Raw genomic sequence first — 26,052 nt, 5'->3', positions numbered from 1 at the left:
GTTTATATATATACATATGTACATATTTATATATCCATGGATATATAGATACATGCTAAATATTATATTATTACTTAGTACATCCAATTGAGTCTATAAATATTTAAAATCAAATAAATAATTTCTATCTCAGTAAGATCCAAATTTTCTCACTCTTATTAGGAGTACATAACACTTTTTTTGCTTTGCAATAAGAGCTAGTAAAGTTAGTAGGCTTTATGATACCCTTATTTCTCATGAATAGTATTTTATTCTACAGATAGCCCAATTTATATCAATGAATACCTGTGGAGTAAAGTGTTACTTAGTGACTATGGGTTTCAGACTGACCCAAAATGACCAGCAGCTGAAGAAAATATTGCCTGATATGTGTAAGAACGGTGTAATGTTACCTCTCTTTAAGTGGCTTCTCTTATACATTAGTCACACAGTTTAACAACTTGTGTGTTTACTCACTGCTTCATAGCATCCAGCTATGTGCCATGGTTGCCTGTGTTACATGAATCAATGAACTTCTTCAGTACCACAAAAATTAAATAATTTAAACATGTATACATATATATATGTATAAAATTTTGGATGGATAGCCAAGGATGCAGTATACCTCCTGCTTTTTTTGACGCAAGAGACTCGCAAGTGCTTAGGGCCTCTGAAAATAGACCATTTGTGATTTGATGCACACATGAGGTTGATGTGGATGAAAAACAGTGTTTAGTAACGTACTGGGAAGTCAGAACAGCTACACTTTAGCATGTTTCTTTGCTTTTAACTTCAACAATCATATTCTAAGCATACTTTAGAAACAGTGCTTTCAAATGCAAGACAGTTAAAAATATTTAAATATAGGCCAGTGCTATACAATTCTCATTGCCAGATTCAAAATTCCATGCGACCTTTGAATCACTTATGGTCCAAACTATTCATTTTTATTGGGGACAAAAAAGAGGAAAGCAGGAGAAAATGGAAACTCTACGTGGCTGAAAGAAGATTTCTGTTCACTCTAGACCTTAAAGACTACTGGGCAAATTCTGTTCGTCTTACTCTGGTGAGTAAATCAAGCTGACCTACTCACCTGACTAAGAGAAACAGGATTTTGCTTTATTTTGAAAAGTAGACATTAGAAAAAGAAATATCATGTACAAACACACATATATATGTTCATGTCTCTCCTACCAAAAAGTTCTGAGTTAATCAGTTCACCTTTCCCTGGATAAACAAGTCACAATTTCTTCTTGTAGGTTTCCAATAGATAAAGGAGTGGATTGATAAAGGGAAACGAATAGTTTCTTTAAACAAATAGATTCTAGAAATAGGTTCCTCAAAGTGATGTAACAGTAGTATAGAAAACTATCTACACATGCAAGGAGTGTTGATCATCCTAGAGATTATTTATTATTATACTTGTGGTGCAACTTGGAGAGGTTTGTAAATATATCAGGAATGAGATGGGAGTGAATAAAGAAAATGGTGGTCACAGCTTTTTCTAAAAAACAGCTAAAAAAGAATGACTGTGTTGCAAGTAGCTCTCAAGCTGGCAATCACCATAGCTGCTGTACTAGGCAGTCCTGTAGCATTTTAAGATAAAGTACAGATCATTCTTAATACTTCAGGCACCTGATGTTTATGATGTGTCAACAGATCACTGTCAAGTCCCAGTGCAGCTTCGTCGCCAGGTGTCTAGTAGTACCTAAGAAGACAGAGTCTTCAGGGGAAATAAAAAACATAAGCTATATTAGTGCTGCTCTGTCTATAGATATACTATTCCATGCTTTACTTTGAGAAAGTTCAGCTCAGAAATTTCAAGGTTGCAAAAAGAAATCTGCAGCTGCTGCCGTATAAGGAGAAGCAGCTTTCCTCACAGAAGTTACGTTTGTTCTCAGTGGTTTAAATTCCTATCTGAAAACAGAGGTATTCATTTTTTTATTTCTATACCTCCTGCTGCAAATGAGGAATATTATTCTCCCTCACTAGAGCTAGCAGAAGTTAACATTTTGCACCAAGAGGATACTGGGGCAGTTCTACACCTTTGCAACTTTGCAGGTTCGTACTCTATAATTCCCAAAGTTTCACGGCTGCATATTCTAGGGCCGTACCTAAGGACACTAAATTGTCATCAGATGAAACTTCAGAACTACCTGGCTAAGATGCATTATAGTAGGTTTTACAGTGTTTTACAAGGTTAGATGTTTTGCAAAATAACTCCTGTGAATGTTTGCATTGTGTAATACAGCTTGCAGTTAGTATGATTTTGTGTTACATCGTTCTGTAGCTTGAGTTTTACTTATTCAGTGAAGTCAATAATGGGGTTGGCTGTGTAAGAGTTTCAGGACAGGATCTTTTCTATATTTTTGTGAAGCATTATTTCATTTTTTGTCAAGATACACTGCATAGTACTGTGACACAAAGTACCTATATTTTAGGACCGGATCTGGCAACATACTGCTCACTATGGCATCCGCCCTGGCTGCAGAAATAGGCAGAGGAAGCAGAATTGGGCTCCTGTTTTGTATTACATGTGCTCTGGTCTTGATCTCGAGCTCCTTGACGGTATTGTTTATAGCAATATTATTTCAAAACGATCATTCCTGATATATAGGTCCACATGAGAGCTAAAGAACTTTCCAAGATGAAATGCCATAATAGAGAACAATAAACATAATGGAGAAAAAGACAGTTTAAGAGTCTGAAGTAGAATATTGATATTAGGAGAAAGAAAATGATATTGTCAGAACAGAAGTTCTTGTTAACCATTAAATTAAGAATAATAATGTCTCCGTAGAGCTTGCTGTTTTATAAAGTATAAGAGTTGAAGAAAGTGCAGTTAAAATAAGACATGAAGCAAGTCATGCAGGAGTTACTGGATCACAGCTCTCAACGGCTCTTAAAGTTGTCTGAGCTCTCCTTATTTTGGTGCTCACTGTCACTGTCTAATCTTAAATGGGAAAATCCACACAAATTTGTGATTACCAGTGCAATTTTGATGACTGATCCTTTGAAGAGTTATCTTTTAACGATAGATTTGGTCAGGTTTCTGTTACCCACGTTGATGAAAAGGCCTGTTCTTACTCATATTTCAGTCAATAGCATAATTTTGACTTTATCAATGATTTCAGTGGTTCAAGAGTAAATTGTGACTAAGAGCCTTACAGATTGCAGCTGAGAATAGTATGATTTGGACCTTTATTTTTAGATTTCAGCCTTTTGTGATGTTTCCTTACAGCTTCTTTACAAACAATTAAGGATACTGGAATTTAGAAGATTTTGTAACTATGATGTAAACTATAACATAATCAGGTGTGCAGCTGAAAGAAGAAATCAAAGACTCCTTTGAACATATTGCTGAACACATATTTTCATGTTTTCATATATTTTTGAAAGCGTGCATAATACAGCATTATTCTTAAAATTCAGCAAATATTGTTAAATGGAAAATTATCATTAGGTACATGTAAAATATTTGCAAATATCACTTGGTATTAAGAAAGCATAGATACAACCTGGATTCACTAATGAGGCAAAAATGTCATTAAAAAAATAATTTCTTCCTGAGTCACAACATTTGACTGTAAACCAGTAGGGATTTTGTTTTCAAATGATTTTTTTTTTTTTTGTTTCCCCCCAGCATTTTTTCTTCCTTTTTCACTACCTTCCTCCCCAGGAAACATTAACATAATATTTACACATATGTTTTTAAAGACCCTGCTTAATTTCTCTTTCTTTCATTGTTTCTACAAAAGTTAAAATGCCTTGTCAAATTAGTTTTAGGTTTCACTATGCAAGACACTCATTCTACATATAAAAAGTGTATGTATATGGGTTGTTGTTTTCTTTCTGAAGAAAACATATAAGACACATGGCAGAGGTCTTGAGATACCTCTTCAAGACTGAGGAGTGCCTGCACGTGTAAAGAAAAGACATTTTGACACTAGTATTAGTATTTTCCGACAGGTAAGAATTTTCTGTGAAAAGAACTTAAACAATGATTTGTTGACCGGAGCAGAAACACAGCTCTGTTTTTATCTTTAAAAGTATAGAAGCAATCCTTTGATGTCAAAAGGTCAGAGTAGAGCAGTTGGGACAAATTTTTGCAGCAGATAGCCTGAGAGCTTTATACTTTCAATTGTATCTCTACTTCAGCTGTAAGAGAAGTGGTGAAATTAATGCTAAAGGGTTCAAAAATATAGGAAACAAGTGAAACTCTCAGGGGACTGCAGGCTCTTACCTAAACAGCAAAAAACAAAAAAAAAAATAAAAAGGTACTAGGAAGAGAGTGGCAAAATTATTTGGGGGAAAAGTTCCTTGAGTTTAGGTGTTTGATTTGTTACGATTTTAAGGGAGCAACAAGGAGATTAACTAGTAGTTGCTGCTTTTGCTGATATGATGAGATGAAATGGAGTAGTGTACAGCCTGCCATAAATCTTAGCCAGGATGCGATCTAAGCCTTAGTGATATATTTGTCATGGTCTTTTTAGTGCAACCTTTGTTTTTTAGTCTGCTGTAGACATTTTTAACAGAAGAAGATTCTGGATTAATTACTGTAAATCGTATGAGAAAGAAAAAAATAGATAAATTATTAAGCATTTTAGATAAAATACTCAGTATTAAGTACTACATTCAAGAACAAGCAAGTTCATGTGAATGTCCCTGTTAATTAGGATATTAGGCAGTGCTTTAAATAACCTCTTTGAGCAGTCATATATTTTCTAGCTAAATCCCAAAGGCTGTTGATACAATTCCTACTTATTAAGGTCACACAAGAAGCATCTCTTTCTTCTACTGAATTGCTTCCACTAGTCAGTCTTGTTACCTGTAAAGAAAGGATAACATAAAATCAATTCATCTCTCACTTGCTTCAGATGAGAAGATAGCTCCTTTTTTGGTGATGTGCCCTCAAAATTGAGGAGTCCCTCTACACATAAAGATATTGCTGCATGGTTTCAGCCAATTATTAGCGTTACTTGTACAAGACAGCATAAAGATCAATTTGCATCTCACTTCTGTGCAGTGAGGGGATATCTCCTCTTTCAGCCCTCAAGACAATCAGTCCCATGCTGATCTATTTTCAATTTAGTATGCTATAAGGGATCTAGACAAGTAAAATCTCTCAAGTGAACAGTATTTTATTTTAGCCATGGACCAGACATGGACCTTTCTACTGGCTTTGTGATGTATGTATCAGACCAGAGTTCCTCTGGTTCATAAAATACTTTTACCCGTAATAGAAAAGTTTCTAATCGCATCCTGTTCCCTGCTGGGCGGTTGCATGCTGCAGTCTCCAAGGCACGCCAAAGGAGGACTCTAAAGGAGAAAGGAAAAGCTTTGTTACAAGATACAAATGCACAATTTCAGCTGTGTGGGTGGGACCTCTGATCGATGCATTGTAAGTTCTTGCATTGATAGACATGCAAAATTAGTTTCAGGCAGTGCTTCAGACCATCTATTGATATATGTGTGACACACTTGTGTTTGCCTGTACTAGTTCTAGTGACACTATGATTACTGGTATTTGCAGTCCTTGCCCTGGAACACTTCCAGGCAGTTTTATTGTATTGAAATGGCTCTTACAGTTCATTGAGCATCCAGCATAACACTGCTGAATATGATTGGCGTGTTTGCATATATTTATTCAAAAAAAATCAGGCAGTTAAACTGCATAATTATGGGAAAACGAATCATAACAATAAAAGACCATTTAAGTTAACAAGCTTTGTGATCAAAGGATAAATACAGGTTGGATAAATGAGACTCTAGATGTAACTAATCTACATAAATAGGCTTTGGTCTGATTAAAGGAAAGGAATATATTAAAATAATCTAAAGGTATTAAAAAAGCGTTTTACTTCAGTACTTTTATAACGTCTAGTTTTATTTCATCATATTTTTAATATTTCTACTCAATAAAAGTAGCTGTGTTCAGTGATAAACTACTTTTATGTGTTTTTATTTCTTGATTAACAATGTTTACAGTGCAAAGAAAGTCTAAACTAACACAAGTAAACAGAAGTAATATAAGATTTCATTCTAGTTTGAATGCGTCGTGTGTCAAAAACCTTAAACATTTTCTAATGTCTTAATTTTAAAATTTTTAATGTTGCAATGTTTTTTGATTGATTTTTAATTAAAGAAAAGCATTAAAGGTAACATTTAAAGGACAATTTCTTGTTTACTGTCTTTATCAGCAGAGAGCAGCCTTTGTAGTGTTTGAAAGCTGGTGCATTAAAAATCAATTTCAAGTCTTCAAAGGTATAAACTCTTGCTTGCTTTGTAGTTATATACTGTTTTTAAAATCATTGGAAGCACACTTGACAATTGAATTAAAAACAAAAGGTAAATAATGGCTTAATCAAAATTTGAAGGATTTTAATGTATTTTTAATAATAGCTAAAGGATTTTTTAGAGAGGCGAGACATGTGAATCACAATTTGTAGCTTTTTAAATGCATAATTTGTTCCTAAAGACAGTTATATGTATTCTTTTATTAATAGAATGTTGCTTCAAACTTCTGTTGGTGTTATTCTGTTGTTTTTAATGAATGCCATGATTCAAATGGAGAACATGTCAGTCAGTTTTTACTTACTATATTTCTATCTTGTTCTTTGCTGATTGCTAAGCAACCACTTGTGGTTAAGATTGTTTAGCTACAACTCGGTTTAAAAAAAAGGTGAGCTGAAGTGGGCTAAACAAATTTTCATTAATTCTTAATGAAAATATTTAAATTCTATAAAATTTTAAAAGTGACAAAAAAAAAAAGAGAAGAGTATTGATTTAATAACACACCTCAGAATCAGCACTTGGGCTTTGTTCCTACTGGTATTGAGGAAAAGACTGCTTTTCCACAAATCTAGAAAGAGCAGGATCATGTCCTTAATGAATGCATAAATAATTTCGAGGCCTATGGAAACTAACTTATATATGTATAATTGAGTTAGTATTACGTCTTTCAAAGCATGATCCTTAAAACACTTATTCAGTGAATATTTTAATTTAGGTCAGTAGGACCACTGAATTAAACAGAACGCTTACAGGAATGTGCAGAATTCAGCCCAGAATCTGTGAGTCTGTGTTAGCTGAACTGCTCCCTGTTGCTTCTCTCCTTTGCTTTAAAAACACTGCAAAGCTGCAAAAGCTGTTCATTTCACTTAGCCTCCAACTGCATTCTCTAGTACTCTATTGAGATAGTCCTGATGTCTGAATATTTGATATTTTTGCTTTTTCACATAGACTTGCATAATTCGATATGCAGATTTGAAGATCATAAAAACAATCCTGCTTTGATGATCATGAGCAAGATTATCCAGCCACAGCTGTAAAGTACCAAGTGTGTTCTTTTCTGATCTCTTCATCATTTCAGTGGATCAAATGACAATAAGAATATAGTGGAATTTAGGGTGCTTGGGAAATAATGAATTTGAAAGCCTTTTAAAAATGGCAGCCACAAAGCCTTAGAAACTATTTAGATTTCTAGATTATATGTCAGATAATATAACTGTGTGTATGAATGCATATGTGGAGATACATAGAAAGAGAGCAGCATGGATTCAAAAGAACTATCTAGCTGGATAAAAGGCATTATCAATGACCAATGCACATCTAATTTTTTTGATATTGCGTATGATCTGTACATAGCTGTGTAACAGTGTTTTGGAAGATGCTGTCAATCAGCACCTTTTGCTGCAACCTAGAAAGCATCAAGTTTAAAGACAAATGCTGTTGTCATTTTTTTCCCGAGGCAAGAATATAGGTAAGGAAGGACCTCATTTTCCACTTCATGGTGGAAGTTATACATCTTGCTTAAAACTGTGTATCGCGCTATCAGACTTCAGGATTGAGAGTAATGATGAAAAGGAGGTATAAGTCATGTGACACATGAGAATAATCAGCACTCAATTGCTTCCATCAACTGTGTTAGGTATTAAAAAGCACACGATAGTTTGCATCTCATAGCTCCGAGGCAAGGAATGTATCAGTCAGCTTTGTAGCCATCGGGTGAAAAAGAGGGGAAAACAAAATGTTTTATGTTATTTCTTTCAATGCATAGTCTTCATTTTGTCTAAATCTGTAAATGTATTTTGTCTGTTTAAACCACCTGTAGCTTCTTTTCAGGCCTAGCAGGATATAGTATTGCAAGGGGCAGAAGTAACTGGATGAATTTATTTTATTATTTATTCATTGGCCATCATCTATATGATCTTTCCCAACAGTATACGTCTCATTATCACAATAATGTGATGGTAATGAAATAATAATTCCTTCAAGCATGAAATAACTCATTTTAAGGACTTTCCTGTGCTCATTTGTTTCAAACAGGCTTCCAGAATTTTGAAGAAAACTTTAATTTCAGTTCATTTAAAATATATGTAGACCACACACACTCTTTTCCTCATCCCCTGATACTGGCAAAAGAACCTGAGGAACAAGTGGCTAGATTTCCAGATTTTGACCTACTTGTTATTCTACTTTACTCACATGAAAGTAAAGCAAGAGAATGCTGTTTCTATTAAGCAAATGTAAGCCTCAGGAATTTTGGTTAGTACTGGCAAAGATCTTTAGATAAAGATAAATTGCTTGCAGTCATACTGGTCTTGCTGATACCAGTATGCAGAAATAGGCATACATGTTGAATAGCCGTGGGAGGAGAAGAGTTTATTTAAAGGAAAGGTTTTGTTCTGATTTAAATTTTGAGCCATAGGTTTTCTGTAGTATTTTATAATAAAGACAATTACATAGTAATTTGGGTTAGAATGCATGCCCAGTTCCCCATCTCAAAACCCAATTTCTTACTACCTGTGGCTATTTCTATTAAAAAAGAAACATAATTACTATGAGTCTCAGCAGTCTAAGAGTAAATTTTTGCAATTACAATACCTCCCTTGGGCAGATGTGTGAAAATGGCAGATTAATTCCTGGCAGTATCTGTCTATTCCTTGCACATTCTTAAGGTTGCTGGTAGCTTGGATTAACATTATATTGGTGCTGTTTGTTATGCTGTGGTTAAGGTTAAAGTAGCAATCTTATTATAAATCTTTAGAAATAGGGCTCTATACCATTACCTTGGAAAGTCTCTACACTGACGTTTGATACACAAGGTCCTAGGAGTAACATCCTAATTCTATTCCCCTGGAAAGTGAATGAGTTTGTTCTTGATCTTAGCATGTTTTAGAAGGGCATTTTGTACTTTATTACTTTATGCCTGAGAAGATTTAAATAAAAACAACCAATAAACCCAAGTTTACTCATTCTTAGGAATTTATGGTGAAGTTAATAAAGTTGCATGTGAACTGAAGGCCATATAGTAGTCCCTTAGTATTGTAATGGCTTTGGTTTTATTCCCGATGGCACAATGTTGTGTTTATTTAGAAAGAAGCACCAGTAAGTTAAGATGGCCCTGAAATTATGTAAATGAATAACTTTCCATGGAAATAATCTAATTCATCTCCTAATGAGCTTTTCTACCTGAAAACAAGTATTGAGGGCATATGGGTAGAAGAACTGCATGCAAAAGCTCCACTCCTGGAGATTACTCTCTGCAGCTAAGCACCTAACTCCATGTTGAATTCCAGTGAAGTTGGAAGTTGGTGTGGTTTCATGTGGGCTCATGATCCACCTGCAGGGAGCAGCATTAGTCTGTGTTACACATTATCCTGTTTGGATATTCAGGAAGAGCAGTATGAACAATCTTAACAAGTTTTTTTTTTTCCTTTTTACATGAGTTTTTGTTTGGAATTTTTTGCGCTGTACCTGTCATATTTTCATTTCTTTCCCCATTTTGAAAGAGACTTCCCCCGACACACACTTCTTCTGAATGTTGGCTTGAGGACTTTTGTGATGTGGACATTATTTACAGAAGGTTGCATTAACTATTTTCTTTGAAAGTTCACAACTAAAAATAAATAAATAAATAAATAAAATATATATGCATCCTTCTGTTGCCATTGCATGCATTCTCTTTGAAAAAGGTGCTCACATGCTGGGTGAGCATCCTGCTAATTATATACAAAGGCAAACCCATAATTTAATCACTGTATTCTAACTAGCCCCTCAGTCAAATATTAGCATTCATGTTCAGTCTCTCTATCCCTGGTGAAACTTGCAGCAGCGTCCTACATGTTGACAAACCAACACTGGTTTGGAACAGAAAGAAGACTTTTCTTAATCCTGGAATCTTTGCAGAGAATATTTCTTATGTAGATCTTCCTTATCTTAACAGCAAAATCTGATTTCAGACTCTCGATATGGCAAGTTTTAATAAAAGGGGTAATCCAGAACTTTTTTTTTTCCACAGGCTGTTAAGAATTTACAGGTCAAAGTCAGCCTTTAAGTACCTATGAGTTTATAGATTACCTGTGGATATCCCTAGATAAGTGGGTGTTGTGTTCAAGATGAGGTGATCCTATCGGGAAAGATAACTGTTTTGTTTGTTTGTTCTGAATCAACTTAATATAGAGTCCTGTATGAAGACACTGCAGTATGTTAACGCTGAAGTGACAGAGTCGGGGATGGTTATACAAAGCCCTACAGCTGAAAGGCCTTATTTTTTCTGTCCAAGCCTACTTGACCACTGCTACTATAGTCATGGTGTATTCGATCAAACTTTCCATTTTATGAGGTACCTCATCATAGGCACATGACTGTTGTGGCTTTAAAATATATTTAGGGACAGAACCTCTTGCTAAATTTGTGCAAGCCTAAATTATTTATCTTATGTCACAAATAATAAATCAACTCATCACCATTTTACCGTTGAAAATCTCCTTGCACAGGCATGTGAGGCTGTTAAGTTTGATGATCTACTATTCTGTCATAAATTCAGCCATTATTTTGGCAGCATATTTAGTGGTGTGTCTTTTTCTAGTGCTAAGAGGAAATAATTATGCCAAGGTATTTGTGTGAAAGTAGGGATTTGTATCCTGTCACAAGCTGTTTATAGAATACATTGTTGGGGATTTTTAACAAAATGTTGAAATAAATAGTTACATGACCGAAATAAGAAATTAGGCAGAAGGTAATAATGTAAGTTTTAACATCTGTGATTTTCTTCCTAATTCCTAAGGAATTTAAGTGAATAATTGCTTTTCTGGGGAAGGATTTTAGGAAGAGGAAGGGGATAAGGTTGCATCTTTAAAGGAAAGGAGGTGAACTAGATTTAACTCTGTTCTTCTGATCGCCACCTAGGAAGAAAGCTTCAGAGCTCCTCTTTATGTGTGTTTTCTGTGCAGGCAGGGTGGCTTCAGAATCAAGTCCTGCTTTATCTTCATTGCTAATTTTTTTCACTCTGTAGGGAAGAAACGTAGAACCGGAGTCTTGTGCCACATACAGTGTTTGCTGCCTAGCTAATCACCTTTCCCTGTCACTGCCATTACAAATCTGTTTAAATGCCGTCCATAGGGAAGACCATATGCTGGGATAAAGGAATACTAAGTTTAAGAGTTTCTTCCCATTTTCTATCACTATTGTAATCTTCTTCCTGCTCCTTTGCAGCTTTCTTCAACATACAACATACGTATCTGTGGGAATGTAGCACACTATGTAAAGACTCGCTTATCCCATAATTGAAGTAAGCAGACTGATCCAAGGGCTATTGAAACAAATTTGAAAACATCCATTGATTTCAGCGGACCTCAGGTCATGGCTTGTGGGAGTTTTATTGTTGCCTTTAGTGAGAGTATGGGTTGGACAGAAGAAGGTAAACATAGTGGATAGATGTTAACACAAACTTAACAGATTTAAAATATCCAGTGTCTCTGTTTCCCCTTACTAAATATTGTGAATACAAAACAATTTGTCAGTGTTAAAAGGCCATAATTTGTTCTCTTTCTCCACCATATAGTACTGCAGTGTTTATAAGCTTTTATCTGTTCAGAAAACATTTGTGATATGTTGCTCCTAGAAACAGGAAAACAGCAGTGGTAAGAATAGGACAAATTCTACAACACTTTCTAGCTTCACTGGGAATTCCTGCTGAGTAAGAGCTTTCAGATATGTCTCAAAATTAAAAATAAAATGCCAGGAGCTCACAATTGCACTGTAGAATCTGTGTGCATGAAAGAAAGAAAGAAAAGATAAGGTTGTTTCCATACAGAAAAAACGGTTCTAAATACAAGGAGAGTAAAATGGTTTTGAATTTATAACAAATACTTTGATCATCTCCTTAAATTTCAAGGCACTTTTTTTTTTTAAAGTTTCCCTCTAGTTTTAATGTCTTAATTTCCAGACTTCATATTTAACATGTAGATTGGAATGAAAAATAAAAATAAAACCCTAATGCTATCAAAGATACATGGTATGATATTCTTAGAATAAGCTGGATATTGTGATAAGTGCAGATTTCATTCTAGTTAGCTAATTGTGGTTGAGTCTGTTATTCAGTAAACATAATATCTGTTAGGAATACTAAGGTAGACTCAACATGGTGGGAGCCATAGATAAAAGGTGCATTAAAGCGTTTCAAATTCAATCATTAGGTTTCATTGCACCCATCTGCTACCAGAAAATATAACTGGCAACTTGATTCATTGACCTTTAACTGTCATTTTGGACCATTTTTTTTTAAATCCATATTTTCAAGTTAGACCTAGAGAGTTAATTTGATAAGAGAATGCCCAGTACATTTTAATGCAATTATTTTTTCTTTTTTCTTTTTTTTAAGCAAAAGGTTTTTTTAATATAATCAGGTTTAATGGTCTGTTGTATATTCTGCTAATCCAGTCAAAGTAGTTATTTAATATTGAATGTGGTTAAAAGCAACTAATGTTCAACTTCATTAAGGCTTCTATTAAATAGAAGGCTTGCTGAACTTCTACTGGTTTTTTTATGCACGAACTACTACCTCTTATTAATTATTTCCAGGGGTTTCTGTTACACTAGAATTATACTTACAAGCTTCAGTTCCACCAAGATTATACAGCACAGTACAAGGGCTAAATAAGCATTGAAATTGTGGAGTGCTTCATATTTTGTTCCTAAAATGTGTTTTATCTCTTTTCTTTTATTTTCTGGAGCAGATATTATCTTGTGCAAGTGGGGTGGAGTGCATACATCTCTTAGCAGTTCTATATGTGTGGCACACAAGTAGACTGTCTTATAAAATAAGTGTTACTTAGAGCAAGCAGGAAACATAATGTGATAAATGAGGATCATTTAATGTTTTCTCAGCAATGGTAAACAATTATTCTGTCATCTGAAATTTATGTAATGGAAAAACGTGATTACATGTGTTTCTTTACACAACAGGATACAATTCCTGAAAAATTTATGTAATATAGAGACAGATGTATGTAACCTAACCTTATAATCCCATTTCACAGCTTTCCCAAATACTGGGGAGCTCGATAAATAGGAAGCCGATTATATTGGCAGTATAACTCCATTAATAGGATTCGGATTTGCCTTATTGACAAGCCAGTACTGTTAATATGATCCAGTATATTAAATTGACAGGAAAACTGGAGCGATAGAATGTATCTGCAGCCTAATTGACAGGGAAGCTCTTTCAAAAGGTTCTTAATGTGGTTTTTATTGACAGAGTAGCTTCAGTAAGTACATATCATTGGTGAACAGTGTAAATACATTGGATGCAACTGTACTAGCAGATTCAGGTGAAGCAGTTATTGTTCCGTTTTCCCTTACTTCCATCTTTACTTTGATATAAGTTGTATCAAGCTCTCTCAAATGATCTTCACGAATGCCTCTTAAAGCACCAGTCTAACTGCACTGCTCACAGACATCTGACAAGTTGTGAATTATTTTAAATGTGTTCATCATTTTTACATGAATAGAGGCAATACAGAGCAATGCAATAATGTGTCGTGAATTTCATTATGTTTATTTATTGACGTTGTGATAGCAGAAACAGAGCTATTGTACTTTCAGCTGAAGCTCTTTATGTGGTGTGATGTTTGGCACCTCTTCCTACGTTCTGATCTTGCACCTTTTCCAAAAAGTAGTTCATCTTAAGAGCTCATATTACAATTACATTTTCCTAGTCTCATCTGACAACTTTCCACATTCTCTTCCCAGACCATGTTAATTTCATTAGATGCTTACATTTCATGTTTCTCCAGTGCAAAATAAAATGAGGCTCAGAAATCTGAAACTATTGTGAAACAAACAGCAATTGGAGTTTCATCCAGAAAATCTTCTTGATTCCCTTTTCAGTGGAAGGAAGTTTTGGGTTCAGCTTCCACACTTTTTCCTAGTCCTATCTTTCTTAGAGAGAGAAGTCTGCATTTAAACACATATCCTGCATCTGCTCTGTCAGAGGAGTTGAAGGCTTTCGTTAAGCTGACTTCCCCACAGAAGAAGAGGCAAACTTGTTCCTGAAAGGCTTCAATCTTTTATTTCATATTAAAAAAATCTGATCAGGGTCTGGTCTTACCCCATCTTTTGAGTGTCTTTTAAGTCTACTATTTTACCAGGGTCACTTAAAAATACATGTCTCTATAGTGACCTTTTTAGCTTCTTCAGCCTTCAGGCTTGGTGCAACCATCAATGAGGTGAGAGGAAGCTTGCCTGGGCTTTGTGACTCCTAATCCTTGCACTGTATTAAATCCCTATAATCTAGGCTGCTGTCTTCTTTTGTGCCTTGTACATTGCAGAGTAAACTCTTGTAAAATTTCAAGAAATAATCGTTTTCAGTAAGCCAGTAGTACAAACACAACTGAAATATCTGCAATACCTTAATATGAATGCTTAAGCAATAAATCAATAATAATTTTTTTTTGGTAACAAATATGATACTTGAGAAAATAGTACATGGACCAGGCATTTATATGGGGAGAATCTGCATTCCTTCACTTACAGGAAAGGATGGCAGTCTCTGTCCCCAGAGTTTCACTTTTCAGAAGTCACTGTGTGTTTGAACAGCTCAGGACCTCTTTCCCTCACAGTTTTGCTTTTCTCATTCAAGAGAAAGAGAAAACACGAGACACCAACACTCTTCAATAAAGAGTACAGCAGCCTGGTGAACGATATTGCCTTGTGGATCTGACTGTTTTTGTTGCCCTGTGTTTTTAGTGTGCTTTTGAAGAATGTTACATATGTCAGAAATTCACATAAACACACTGTAGGTCTTGTAACACCAAAATACACATTTTGCAGCAAGTGTGAAGCTTCCCAAATATGTACATGTCATATAAATTATGTCTCAAAAATATTTTCAAAATAATGAGAGTGGAGAGCACATATTAGGACAAGATTTGTTAAAGCAGCCTATTTAATTTTGTCCTTCAAACAGGTAGAATAACTTATTAGAAGTTTGTGCCCAGTTTTGGTTTTTTTTTTTTTTGCTATTGCTTTAATACATTTTCTTAATGAAGGAAGTCTGGTGAAATAAAAAACTACTACTTCAGGCTAAGTATATACAGTCACTGGCAGTCTTAAAGTGAGGAGTCTGTGAAAAATTGTACTATGTTGAACACAAACTGTTCCTAACAAAATGAAGACAATTGTCTGCTCTTTCAAAACTAGATTTAGCAGAATACATTTCTTTTGTCTTGAAAAGTGATTGCCATTTATAAAAGATCTTTGTTTTATGGGGGAAGGGTGAATACTCAGAATTAAGCTTTTCAAGAAAAGACACAGGAGATGCTTGAGTTAGATATTAAGTGGCAGTCTGATAAAGGGGAGAGATGTTTCATTTCATTTTTGCATTTAATGTTTAATTAAAAAGAAGTTAGAGTCAGCAAAGACATTTTGCTTTATTATAGTTCCAGGTATGAACACCTACATAAAATGGAGTTGCACTGAATCATTTCTGAAAATGTGATACTCTGTAACTCTGAGAAAAAATTATTAATATTCTAGTAACCTAATATTCATAAATCTGATTAATGTTTAAGTCCTTTTTTTTTTACATTTTAGAATACATCTTTTCCTAATATGACAATTATTTCTGGGCATAATTTGTCAAGAATACTTAAATATTGCATTTCTCTCTCTCCCCCCCTCTTTCTCACTCTCACTTTCCCTGTCTTTTTCTTTGTAGTCATGTTGATTTTAAGATTTATTTTTTTTAGGAGAAAGACCTGTCAAATTGAAAACTGTTTCTTTTATTTTTCTCTAATTTTATTCAAACAGTATGGAATACACCAAAGATTGCTAGAAATCTTCAGAATTGTGGTGTAACAAAGATTTTGATTAAAAAGAAAAAAAAAGGAAAATAGCTAGGAACCTCTACTTTTTAATAGACAGCCTGCTTTTTATAGGAATTCTTGAAAGCAGAAGCCTTGTGAAGTCCTCTACCATTGTCTTACTGAGCAATAGTAAAATCCCTGAAATCTGATTGATTAATATAGGGCTGTAATTTTAATCCTGACTTTTTTTGAAAAAAAATATATGTGTGCAGAGCCACAGTGGAACTCCTTTTTATTTATAAAAATATCAAAACATTTCAACAGAAGTAAACACATATACCTTGTGAACATGAACTTATTAAAAAAAAAAAAAAAAAGGAAAAGAGATTAATGTAGCCCATTGCTAAAAATATTCCCCATAATTCATTGTGTAATGCTTTGCCCAGGCTGGTTCCAACTGTTTCCAGTGATGAAGCTTTCACTTTTTTCTTTTTCCTTATGAGATTATTTAAGGTTAATGGATCCTATGAGGAATTTGTTTCTGATACTCTGCTCTTGGCCATAATTTTTCATTTTCCTTTCTCTAAATGAAACTTTTGGAAATCATAGCCATTCTAGAATTAATTAATAAAACCTTAACAGTTGACTTTCAAACTACTGAATGGTTTTATTTTGAATTTATAAAATTCGGTATTCCAAATTCGCCATATGAAAGAGATACTTAACAACAACTATAGTTTATCTAAGCCCCTGTGTGGTCTTAATACGCAAGCCCTTACACCTGTAATAGAATGAGTGGTTTCACAGACAGTTGACCATAGCACTTGAAGGGTGTTCTACATATTGTTCGTGCAAACACTGGCCAGTAAATGATTCTTCAAGTCACATTATTAGACTGTAGCAATTATATTGTCACATCTGAAACCCCATACCAGTAAAAGTGTGTTTTGCACAGGTTTAATTTGCCTGTTCTTTTACTTTCCTCCTCCTCAACTCCCCGATGAAAAAGGTAACATAATCAAACTGTAAGATATTTTCTGAAAGGTAGTAACCCTCTTTTTTAAATTTTGGCAGCTTTTGAAAGGTTTATATGCATTCTGATCTCTTTCAAAATGGCATTTTTTATGAGCTTCATCTCTCTGAGAAAGATGTATTAAACGTGTGTACAGAAATCCTCAGGAATTTTTCTGCAACATCGCAGTAATGGCAGTGTTCCTAAAATTTCAAATTTACTCTAGGGTCACATATTAGTACAGATAGATGGAAGAAAGCATTTTTAAGGGGCCATTGTAGCAACTGTGAAAAAGTATATATGTTGAATGGTTTAACAGCATACTTTCATTGGAAATGATCTGGTTCCACTAATCTGTGACAATGAGCCATAAAAACAGGACCTATTCTCTAGGGGAGCTGTGGACAGTTAGGTTGACATCACAGATTTTTAATTCTCCTGTATCTAACCAGGGCAGTGGACAGTTCTGTTTTTTAGTTTTGAGACATTTGTCCCAGTATGTTTTCTTCCTACTAGAGAACTTACATCTTAGTAGTTGGTGACCTAATTGATACTCCAGCCCTCAACCTTGAATCACAGAGATAGAAAACATATCTTTATTATTTAACTCCGGTGACTTTTAGAGATGGATTGTTTCTGGGGGTTTTCTTGGGGGAGGGTGAGGGTGGAGCTTGTTTTATTTTGTTTTTCAGGAGGTTAATGGTGCTGGCATTTGAGTAATTTTTGGTTATTCATCAGGAGATTGTAATTCCATTTAATTCACTTCTGATATGATGCATCTTACTTAGCTTTAGCTATTACACTGAACATCTTGCTGGTACGTACCTAAAGCTAGATGCCCAAAATGGGATGAATTATCTTGTATGCCTCTAATGCTTATAGAGGGATCTTAGCTGATTAGCTTAGAGCAGGTCACTAGCTTTTAGATGGTTACCTGCAGGTGAACTGAAACCTACCTTAAAACTGGAGGCAAACAGAGAGACACAGTGGTTCTGATTTCCTAGAAAGGGCTGTATACCCAGAGAAGAACAAAGAGTTATTTGCTGTTGATTGATAGTTTTTTTAAAGTAGCGCTCATTTCTTAGAGTTACAGCTATGCAGCATAAAGAGGTATGATTAATGCATGAGCTGAAATGTGTAATATCACTTCCATAGATGTTAAAGTGTAAAAATTTTAAGTATATGACCTCTCACTTCAACTGGGATTAAAAACAAAAAGTGTTTAAGGGAGTTAGACATTCGTATCTCTCTGTAATCCGTTGTAAAGCGGATGCTTACCTTTCTAAGATTCCTCTAAACTGCCTAGCCTTAAAATTAGATGTTTGATTATTATCCCAATTTTTGTATAGATATGATCATACATGAAGCAATTCTCTCTTTGCTGCTTGTATCTCAGGGTGCTCTGTTACAGCTCAACACAAGCATCATACTTTCATAGTTCATAGGAGAAGGTCTAATGCTTTTAGAGCAGAAGGAAAAGAATTCAACTCTGAGCTCTGTGGCTGTATATAGTTATCAAGTATTTACATTTGTTCTTTTGCAGCAATGAACTCACTGTAACATGTCACCCAACCATTTGTATTGCTGCAAAATACAATATGAAGGAAATTGGTCAAATTATTATCGAGTTAAAAGTCAGTAACAATTACCGTAAATACAGAATTTCTCAGAAGTACCTCCCATTTTTAGGATGGCAGCTAATTTGTGGTCATAACTTCTATTTTAAAATTTGTATCTTGGCTAGTCCAGGGTGTGCAAAATGCTGGTTTTGCTATGAAAAAGCAGAAACAAAAAGTATGACCAGTTCTTACTGTGGTCCAGCTTATAGATAAGTTCTTAACACCACCTTTAATGAGGCACTATAATTAATTCCAGGGTAAAAATCTGACTTTTCTAATGTCAGAGAACTGATGAAAAGGGAGTTTATAGTGGGCATTTTGCCTGACAATGACATGAAAAATGGAAGTGTTGATTCTAGCAGCAGCTGTGTTTAGGAGGAGGCAGACTTCTTATGTAAGTAAAAGCATAAGGTCAGTTTTCCTGGGCATCTACAGTTGAGATATTAGACCTAGAAATAGACATGAGTTCTGCAATTGTAAAGGTTTCTTTGAATTGAGAAGTAGTGGGCTCTGTGAGCGTCATAATGATTATATGTCTATATGGGGTGGATTTGCTGCACACGAGAGAGATACTAGCTTATAATTTGAAACAAGAAAAGAATAAACGACAGAATTAAGGCTGCTTCCAAAAAATGAATAACGTTTAAGAGATTACATACAAGAATGCTGAAATATTTGTCTTTGTGCCTCCATTTCCTCCTTTTTTTTGGTTTTTAATGTTTGTTTTTATAACTGGAAACATATTAAAAGTTAAGACAAGCTTTTGTTCTAATTGCATATATTAAAACTAGGATCTTGTCTGTTTTTAAGCGCAAAGCACTAAACTGCCCCGTAATTGAAGTGTCCAGATTTTAAAAAGTTTGGATACTTGTAGCTGAAATCATCAGCTTCTGAAATGCTGACTTGGAAAAGCAGTGACACAGCACTGAGTTTCATGTCCCAGATCTTCAGAATTCTCCTTCTGTAATATAGCGTATTGTTTGCATTTCTTAGGTAGTATTTAAGAACTTTCATAAGCCCATCTTTTAATAATGCTGCGGAAGAACAAGTATCTAGTTGGACGTAAACACCCAGATTTCCAAATTGTGTGCAACTTTGATATGATAAAAATAATTTAGAATTATAAGTATAGGCACTTTATGCTATATTTTGAAAAGAGATGAGTAAAACCTGATTCTGTCATAGTTTATCATAAAGGAAAATTCACTGATAAAACATCAGATTATTTTTGTAATGACATATACAATGCTATGTACTGCACAGCTTAAATTAGAAACAGCTTCAAAATGTGAACACAATGTGTGTTATAATACTAATTTTTTAACCAAAGGATTTAACTAGAAAGAAGAAAGTACAGTGTAAATTGACTTCATACATGCCAAACAGAAGATAATTCTTTATCTTCCATCCCTTCCCTAAATCACACAAGATACCCATGGTATATAAGAACATCTATTTCACATGTACCTTGAGAGTGGCAGGTGGCTACCTATTTTCTGTTGCAAACAGCAGAGACTCATAAATTTCAGATGTAAGTTCATGCATCTTTTCCAAGCTCCAATATTCCAACCATACAAGCAGTAGCAAATATTTCTAATGACCACCTACCTAAGAAACCAAATCAAAACTAAAAAAATGGAGTGGGGAGTGGCAGGGAAAACCAACTATCTAAGAGATCAGTCACTTGTGTAAACACTTGTTGTGCGACATTAAACCTTACCTCAGGCCTTCTGCTCCATTAATTGAGCTCTGCCTGTGTTACCAATACTGATACTCTAGGTGCTGTTGCAAAAATCATAGCTGCCCTGAAGCATAGTGGTGTGATATGAAGTGATGCAGAAAACAGTAGAAGCTCTGTCACTAGGTCAGCTGCAAGAAGAAATGACGTGTGTGAATGTACAGTATATGGAGTTTTGTGAAAGATGCAGTCTCTCTTTCTCCCAAAGAACTTCAACTGATGATACAAGGGGAATTCAGTTCCCTTTGGCAGGACTCCATGTTGGTCTGGATGCTGTAAATACTTCTGCTTCTACAGTCACTTAGCTCATGCTGCTAAAAATATACTCATGACAGACTTAATGAAAGTATCTTCTTTTAAAAACTACTTGTCTACAACAATCATTGAATGTTCTTGTTTGCATGTGTGGTTCTCATTATTCTGACATAGCTATTAATACTGATGAAAATTAAAGAGAGAAAATCCAAATATTTTCATACTTGCACTTTTCCAGTAGCATTTAAAAAAAACCCCACAGCTAATCAGCCACAAATTTTCTTGATCTTTTTTCTTTTTTTTTTCAATTCAAGAGTAATATAGCAATATATGAAATTGTATCACAGCAGTAAGGGCCTCAGAATCCCAGTAGATGATGTAATTATGATTAAAAATTAGTATTATTGAATAATTCACTTTTGTAATATGCAAAAGTAATTTTTTTCTCTCATTTTCAATAACCATCAGTCTTAATATCTAACTAATGAAAAAACATAAACAGTGTCATCTGTCAGGTTACTAACAGAGAATGCCACTTACTGGAGCCTCATTGTTTACTTTAGCAGGTAATTTGTGGACCGGAATCATTTAATTGTTCTGAGCACATAATTACATGCCAGCATTTTCCAATTTAATTAAAATGTACAAATCTGAAGATTAAGGGAATTTTTGAATTATTAATCATTTCTCCTCTAGGAAATCTTGTTGCTCTGCAGGAGATTTGTCCAGTGTACAACTATACGTATTTTTTTCCTTCTCTTTCACAGACAGACAATTTTCCCGCAGAGCCCAATTACATGGGCAGCAGGCAGCAGTTTGTTCAAAGGTAAGGCCTATTAAATAACTTTCTCGGCTTCCCCATTTGCATTCTTGTCAAAATTGCTTTGCCAGAGAGTACAATTCAACTTAGAACAAGTAAATACAACTCTCTCTCTCTCTTTTCTCTCTCTCTCTCTTTTTTTTTTTAAATATGTATTTCAGTAGCTCCACGTTCAAGGATCCAGAAAGAGCCAGCTTAAGGGACAGCGGGCATGGGGACAGTGATCAGGCTGACAGTGACCAAGACACTAACAAAGGCTCCTGCTGTGACATGTCTGTTAGGGAGGCACTCAAGATGAAAACTACTTCAACTAAAAGCCAGCCACTTGAACAAGGTGAGTGAAGCCTCCAATGCTTACAAAAGCGTAAAGTTTAAGCCGTCATTATAAACCTATTAGTATTGCAGTTGCGGTTTATCAGGGTGGAATAGCCCACTGATAATACTATCAGAGAAAACTGTAAATCTTGTAGCTAGCCCAGAGCAAAGAACGCTCAGTATCTTTCGTAATGAACATGAAATGAAACCGCAAGTATCCAAAGTAGATTAAAAAAAAAAATAAATTAGTACTTTTCTAAAATGATTAGAATATACGTTATCTCTACTGGCATTGCCTGTGATACATTATATACAGTTCTTCTGCCAAAGCGTGATTTGGAAATTCAAACTAGACATGACTGCAACAGATAAAAGAATGCCAGTCATTTACATTCCTCATGTAGTTTGGAGACGAGGAAAAGAAAAGAGACTTGGGGTATCAGACGAGTAAAAATGGATCAGAAGATGTTTTCATTTCATGGATGTATTTTCCTATTTGTAATGTTGATTTCACAATTAATAGTAATGTGAGAAGTGTCAAATAATAACATAATCTGATTTTCAGTATAATTTCATTCACATCCTGTGGAGGTACCAAAGATGAATGTCTGTTAAACAGCTAAAATGACATATCAGGACAATGACAGTGCTTTCTGCAGGCATTCATTCTGACAAACAAGCATGTTTATTTCCTCAAATTCTGTGTCCAATTAATTTTTTTCCAGATGTGTTTTATCTAATTATGAGGTCTTTTATTTCAAAAGAGACACCTCTTTTTTTTTAAAGCATCAGACAGCCTGAGTAGTCCAGCATTGTGTGTGTTTGTGTTTTGCTTCTAGGCTGCAAGAAATAAGGAAGTGCACCACTGAATTATTTTTAAATGTTTTGCATGTTTGCTATTATTTTAGTTTGTTGTGGGGAAGATGATTCAGTGTTAAAAGTATTTAAAAGATTGTTAAATAAGTCAGCCTTAATAAGGAGCTATATTTATAATTAAGCAGAAATAGATTATAAACTTTTTATTAATTGTTGATTAATTAGACCTAGGTTTTTTGCTTCTTAACCTAGTCTGATCTGTAGTACAGTCGTCAGAAAATACATGTTCGACTTCATTTTTCTGATTATGTTGAGATTGCAATATAATTTTTGCTGTGTAGAATATTTGGAATGGTGCAGTATAATTTATTCTGTATATATTTGAAGGTTGACCTCATATATGACCTTATTTTCCAAGTAATAAATGCCAGAAAGATTATTTTTTCCTGACCTTTTGCCACAGCAACTCTCTGCTTATAATTGGACATTGATCTGTATAAAGATGCAATACTGGGCTTTTTTTTTTTTTTTTTTTTTAAGAAGCTGTTTGAGTGTGTGTCTAATTTTCTCAGTTTTGTGTAAGAAAAGTCCTGGATTTCTATCTATCAAGTATAGCCATAAAAGAGTTCCAAAATTTTAAAAGTTTCATTAGGAAAATTATTTACTACTCAAATTAAAAATGTGTGGTTTTTTAGAAAAGGACTGTGTGGCCAGAGTTCATAATATTTCAGTTTGTCCAGAAGCATCAAGCCCAATACTGGTCAAAATAGAAACAATTCAGTAAGCAGATTAAGCCAACCATTCCTGTTGCTTATTTTCATTGTAATGCAAAGAGTTACACAGAGGTTTGCACTTGTCTTTATATCTAGATGGGGGCCCTATTCATCAAGAAATAACTTATTCCAGTGGCTTATATGAATTCCTCATATTCTTATTAAACATATATTGAACTGTGAGTGTTAAGTACTATCAGCCACTGAACTGCAGCAGCAGGTTTTTATGTGAATTTTCTTACTGAGAAAAAAAAAAAAAGAATGAGGATAGAGATATAAACTACTTTTTTTTTCTTTTTCTTTTCTTTTTTTTCCCCCCCAAATATAATTACAAATGGTACTGATATCCATTTGTTTACTTGTATGAACTCTTCCGTCTCAAGTGTGCTGTAATAAAATAATTGAGATATTATGAAAACTGAACCTGCAGCGAGCACCTTATAGGGTTACAGATCATCGCAGTAACAAATATGGTGCAATGTGGTGTTCCCAATGAAATCAATGATCGCTTGTCATTGAGCTTAGTACGATTAGGGCTCTTAGCCCAAAGTAACTTTTCTCTTTTGAAAGAAGATAAACAAAATTGCTTTCTCTAGTCATAAGCCAAGTTGAAGAAGGGTGAGAAATATGATATATGTGATTAGGATAGAAAAAGGATTGCATTTTCTTTAGAGAAAAATTGTTTTCCAGGAAAAGGAGATGGATAGCTTGCTAGAAACAATTGTCTACGGCAGTGCTTGAAGCAGTATCAGAAGTTGTGGTTCTGTCATCATTCTGGGTTGTGGGGGGATGGGAATTCACTATTTTGTAGCAAAGTTTCAGGCTTAATTATTGTTGTTTAAGGATATTTAAAATAGTTTAACTTCTGCTTTTAGAACAGTGCTAATTATTAGATCTTCTGGCATTTTTGAAAAATGATCAAGATTAACTGTGAATTCAGGATCTTGACTTGAGATTCCCAATTTAAAATGAGTTAAGTTTGAGTTTGACATCCTCTGTATGTAATTCCAAATGCTATTGTCACAGGTCCAATTCTACCCATGGCAGTAATAAGAATGCTAGCAGTACCAGTAGCTTAACTACAGTTTTGGGCAACTCTAGCCTAGACAGCTTGAAAATTAAATGATCATATTGAGACAAAAATTGTGTCAGTAACATTACAGCAATTGTGCTTCTATCAGTAATAGAGAAGTAGGAAATTTTAAGAAAAAATAATTTTTGTAGACAAGACATCTTCTGATTTCAGCATGGGATGGGAGGCAATCAAGCTTACTTTATGATTTGCATTAAAATAGTGAAAACAGTGGATGATAAAGCCTCAGTAAGTTTACTATTAAAATATTCGAATTCAAGGAAAATATCTCCAGATAGCAACTTTTGTCTGGTGGTGATTGTAAACATTCACACAAGTGGGAAAGATAATGCAAATTAGGTATCATTATGAAATGCTTATGAAAGCTCATCACTTGGCCTTAATGGAAAGAAAGGGGAAAAAAACCCAACCCAATAAAAGTTATCAGGACAGTCAGTCTTGTGTTAAAATAAGCATGTCCCATTTTAGTTATCTCAACCATATATCCTCTTGCTGTGAATTCCAAACCACTTTCTGTATAAAAATACTAGCTGTCTCCTAAGCTTACTTATGCTATATGAATCAGCTGTCTTACTAAGCAGCTTGTTCCATATGCCTGCTACTCTTTCAGTAGAATGGTTTTAGATAGATTTGTTTTGTTTACCTCTCTTTTTTCACTTCTGTTGCTGAGACTTTAAACCCCATCACTAGTTGGTACAGTTTGAGATCACCGTACTCAGAAGTCTTACAAGAATTAATAGTTTTGAATTTATCTGTCAAGTTACCTGTTTGTTCCACCTGAATTAGCATATATTATTCACATTTTATGGTTAAATAACAGAATAATCTTTTTGGTACGGTTTAAGTATAACAGCAATAATCTGTATTTCTTGAAAAGATACCCAAAGCTGAAAATGATATCATAAACCATAAATGATATCTACAAGGAAGCAGTACAACAGCAAGATGTGCATTTTATACTTTTCTTAGTGAATCATAGATGTGTTTACCTTATAATCAGTAAAACAATATAAAGTTATGGACTTTATTGTAGTTACTCATAAATCATCATCTTTGTTAGATTTTCCCAGGAATTTTTCTTTCCTTTTTATTTTGGTTTTTGCTGTCTGTGTTTTCTTGCTTTAACATATATCTACATTTTCATGTCATTGTTAAAAATATCCAAGGGATTAAGTATCTTCAAATTCTGTAGCTTTGTTGTTCAGTTTTTGCTCTATTACTGTGCATTGCACCTTTCTTTCAACACGTTTGCTTGCCGTTCACACCTGCATCCCATAGAGGGGGCATTTCTGCATGTGCTGTTGCCTCGTTAACAGGAGCACGGATCCTGAGAATAAACAAAAAACGGAGGCACCTCCTTGGAGGAAGGGTAAAAGAAAACTTCAGCATTGGTGTCAGAGACTCCTCTAGGACCTGTATTGCTCACCAGGCTTCTCTGTAAAACAGCACCATTTTAATCTAAGATATAGGTGACTAGTATAAAAGGATTGGAATGTATCATCAGGGAAAAAAAGTATTAAATATAACTTAAAAATACAATA

General features: G+C 34.6%; 1 protein-coding gene across 2 annotated transcripts in view; it reads left to right on the top strand.

The window, feature by feature from the left end:
• Positions 1–26,052, top strand: part of PCDH17 (protocadherin 17) — a 91,441-nt gene that overhangs the window by 6,941 nt on the left and 58,448 nt on the right. Inside the window, exons 2-3 of one of the 2 annotated variants that reach the window (XM_076363164.1) lie at positions 21,462–21,520; positions 21,679–21,848. In XM_076363164.1, coding sequence (XP_076219279.1) covers positions 21,462–21,520; positions 21,679–21,848 — 229 coding nt within the window. Of the gene's footprint in view, positions 1–21,461; positions 21,521–21,675; positions 21,849–26,052 lie in introns of both variants that reach the window. The other variant, XM_076363154.1, reaches the window with a different exon arrangement.

The sequence above is a fragment of the Aptenodytes patagonicus genome, chromosome 1 (assembly GCF_965638725.1).
Source record: "Aptenodytes patagonicus chromosome 1, bAptPat1.pri.cur, whole genome shotgun sequence".
Lineage (NCBI taxonomy): Eukaryota > Metazoa > Chordata > Aves > Sphenisciformes > Spheniscidae > Aptenodytes > Aptenodytes patagonicus.
The sequence above is the reverse complement of the archived record's forward strand: the minus strand, read 5'-3'. Positions and strand labels throughout refer to the sequence as shown.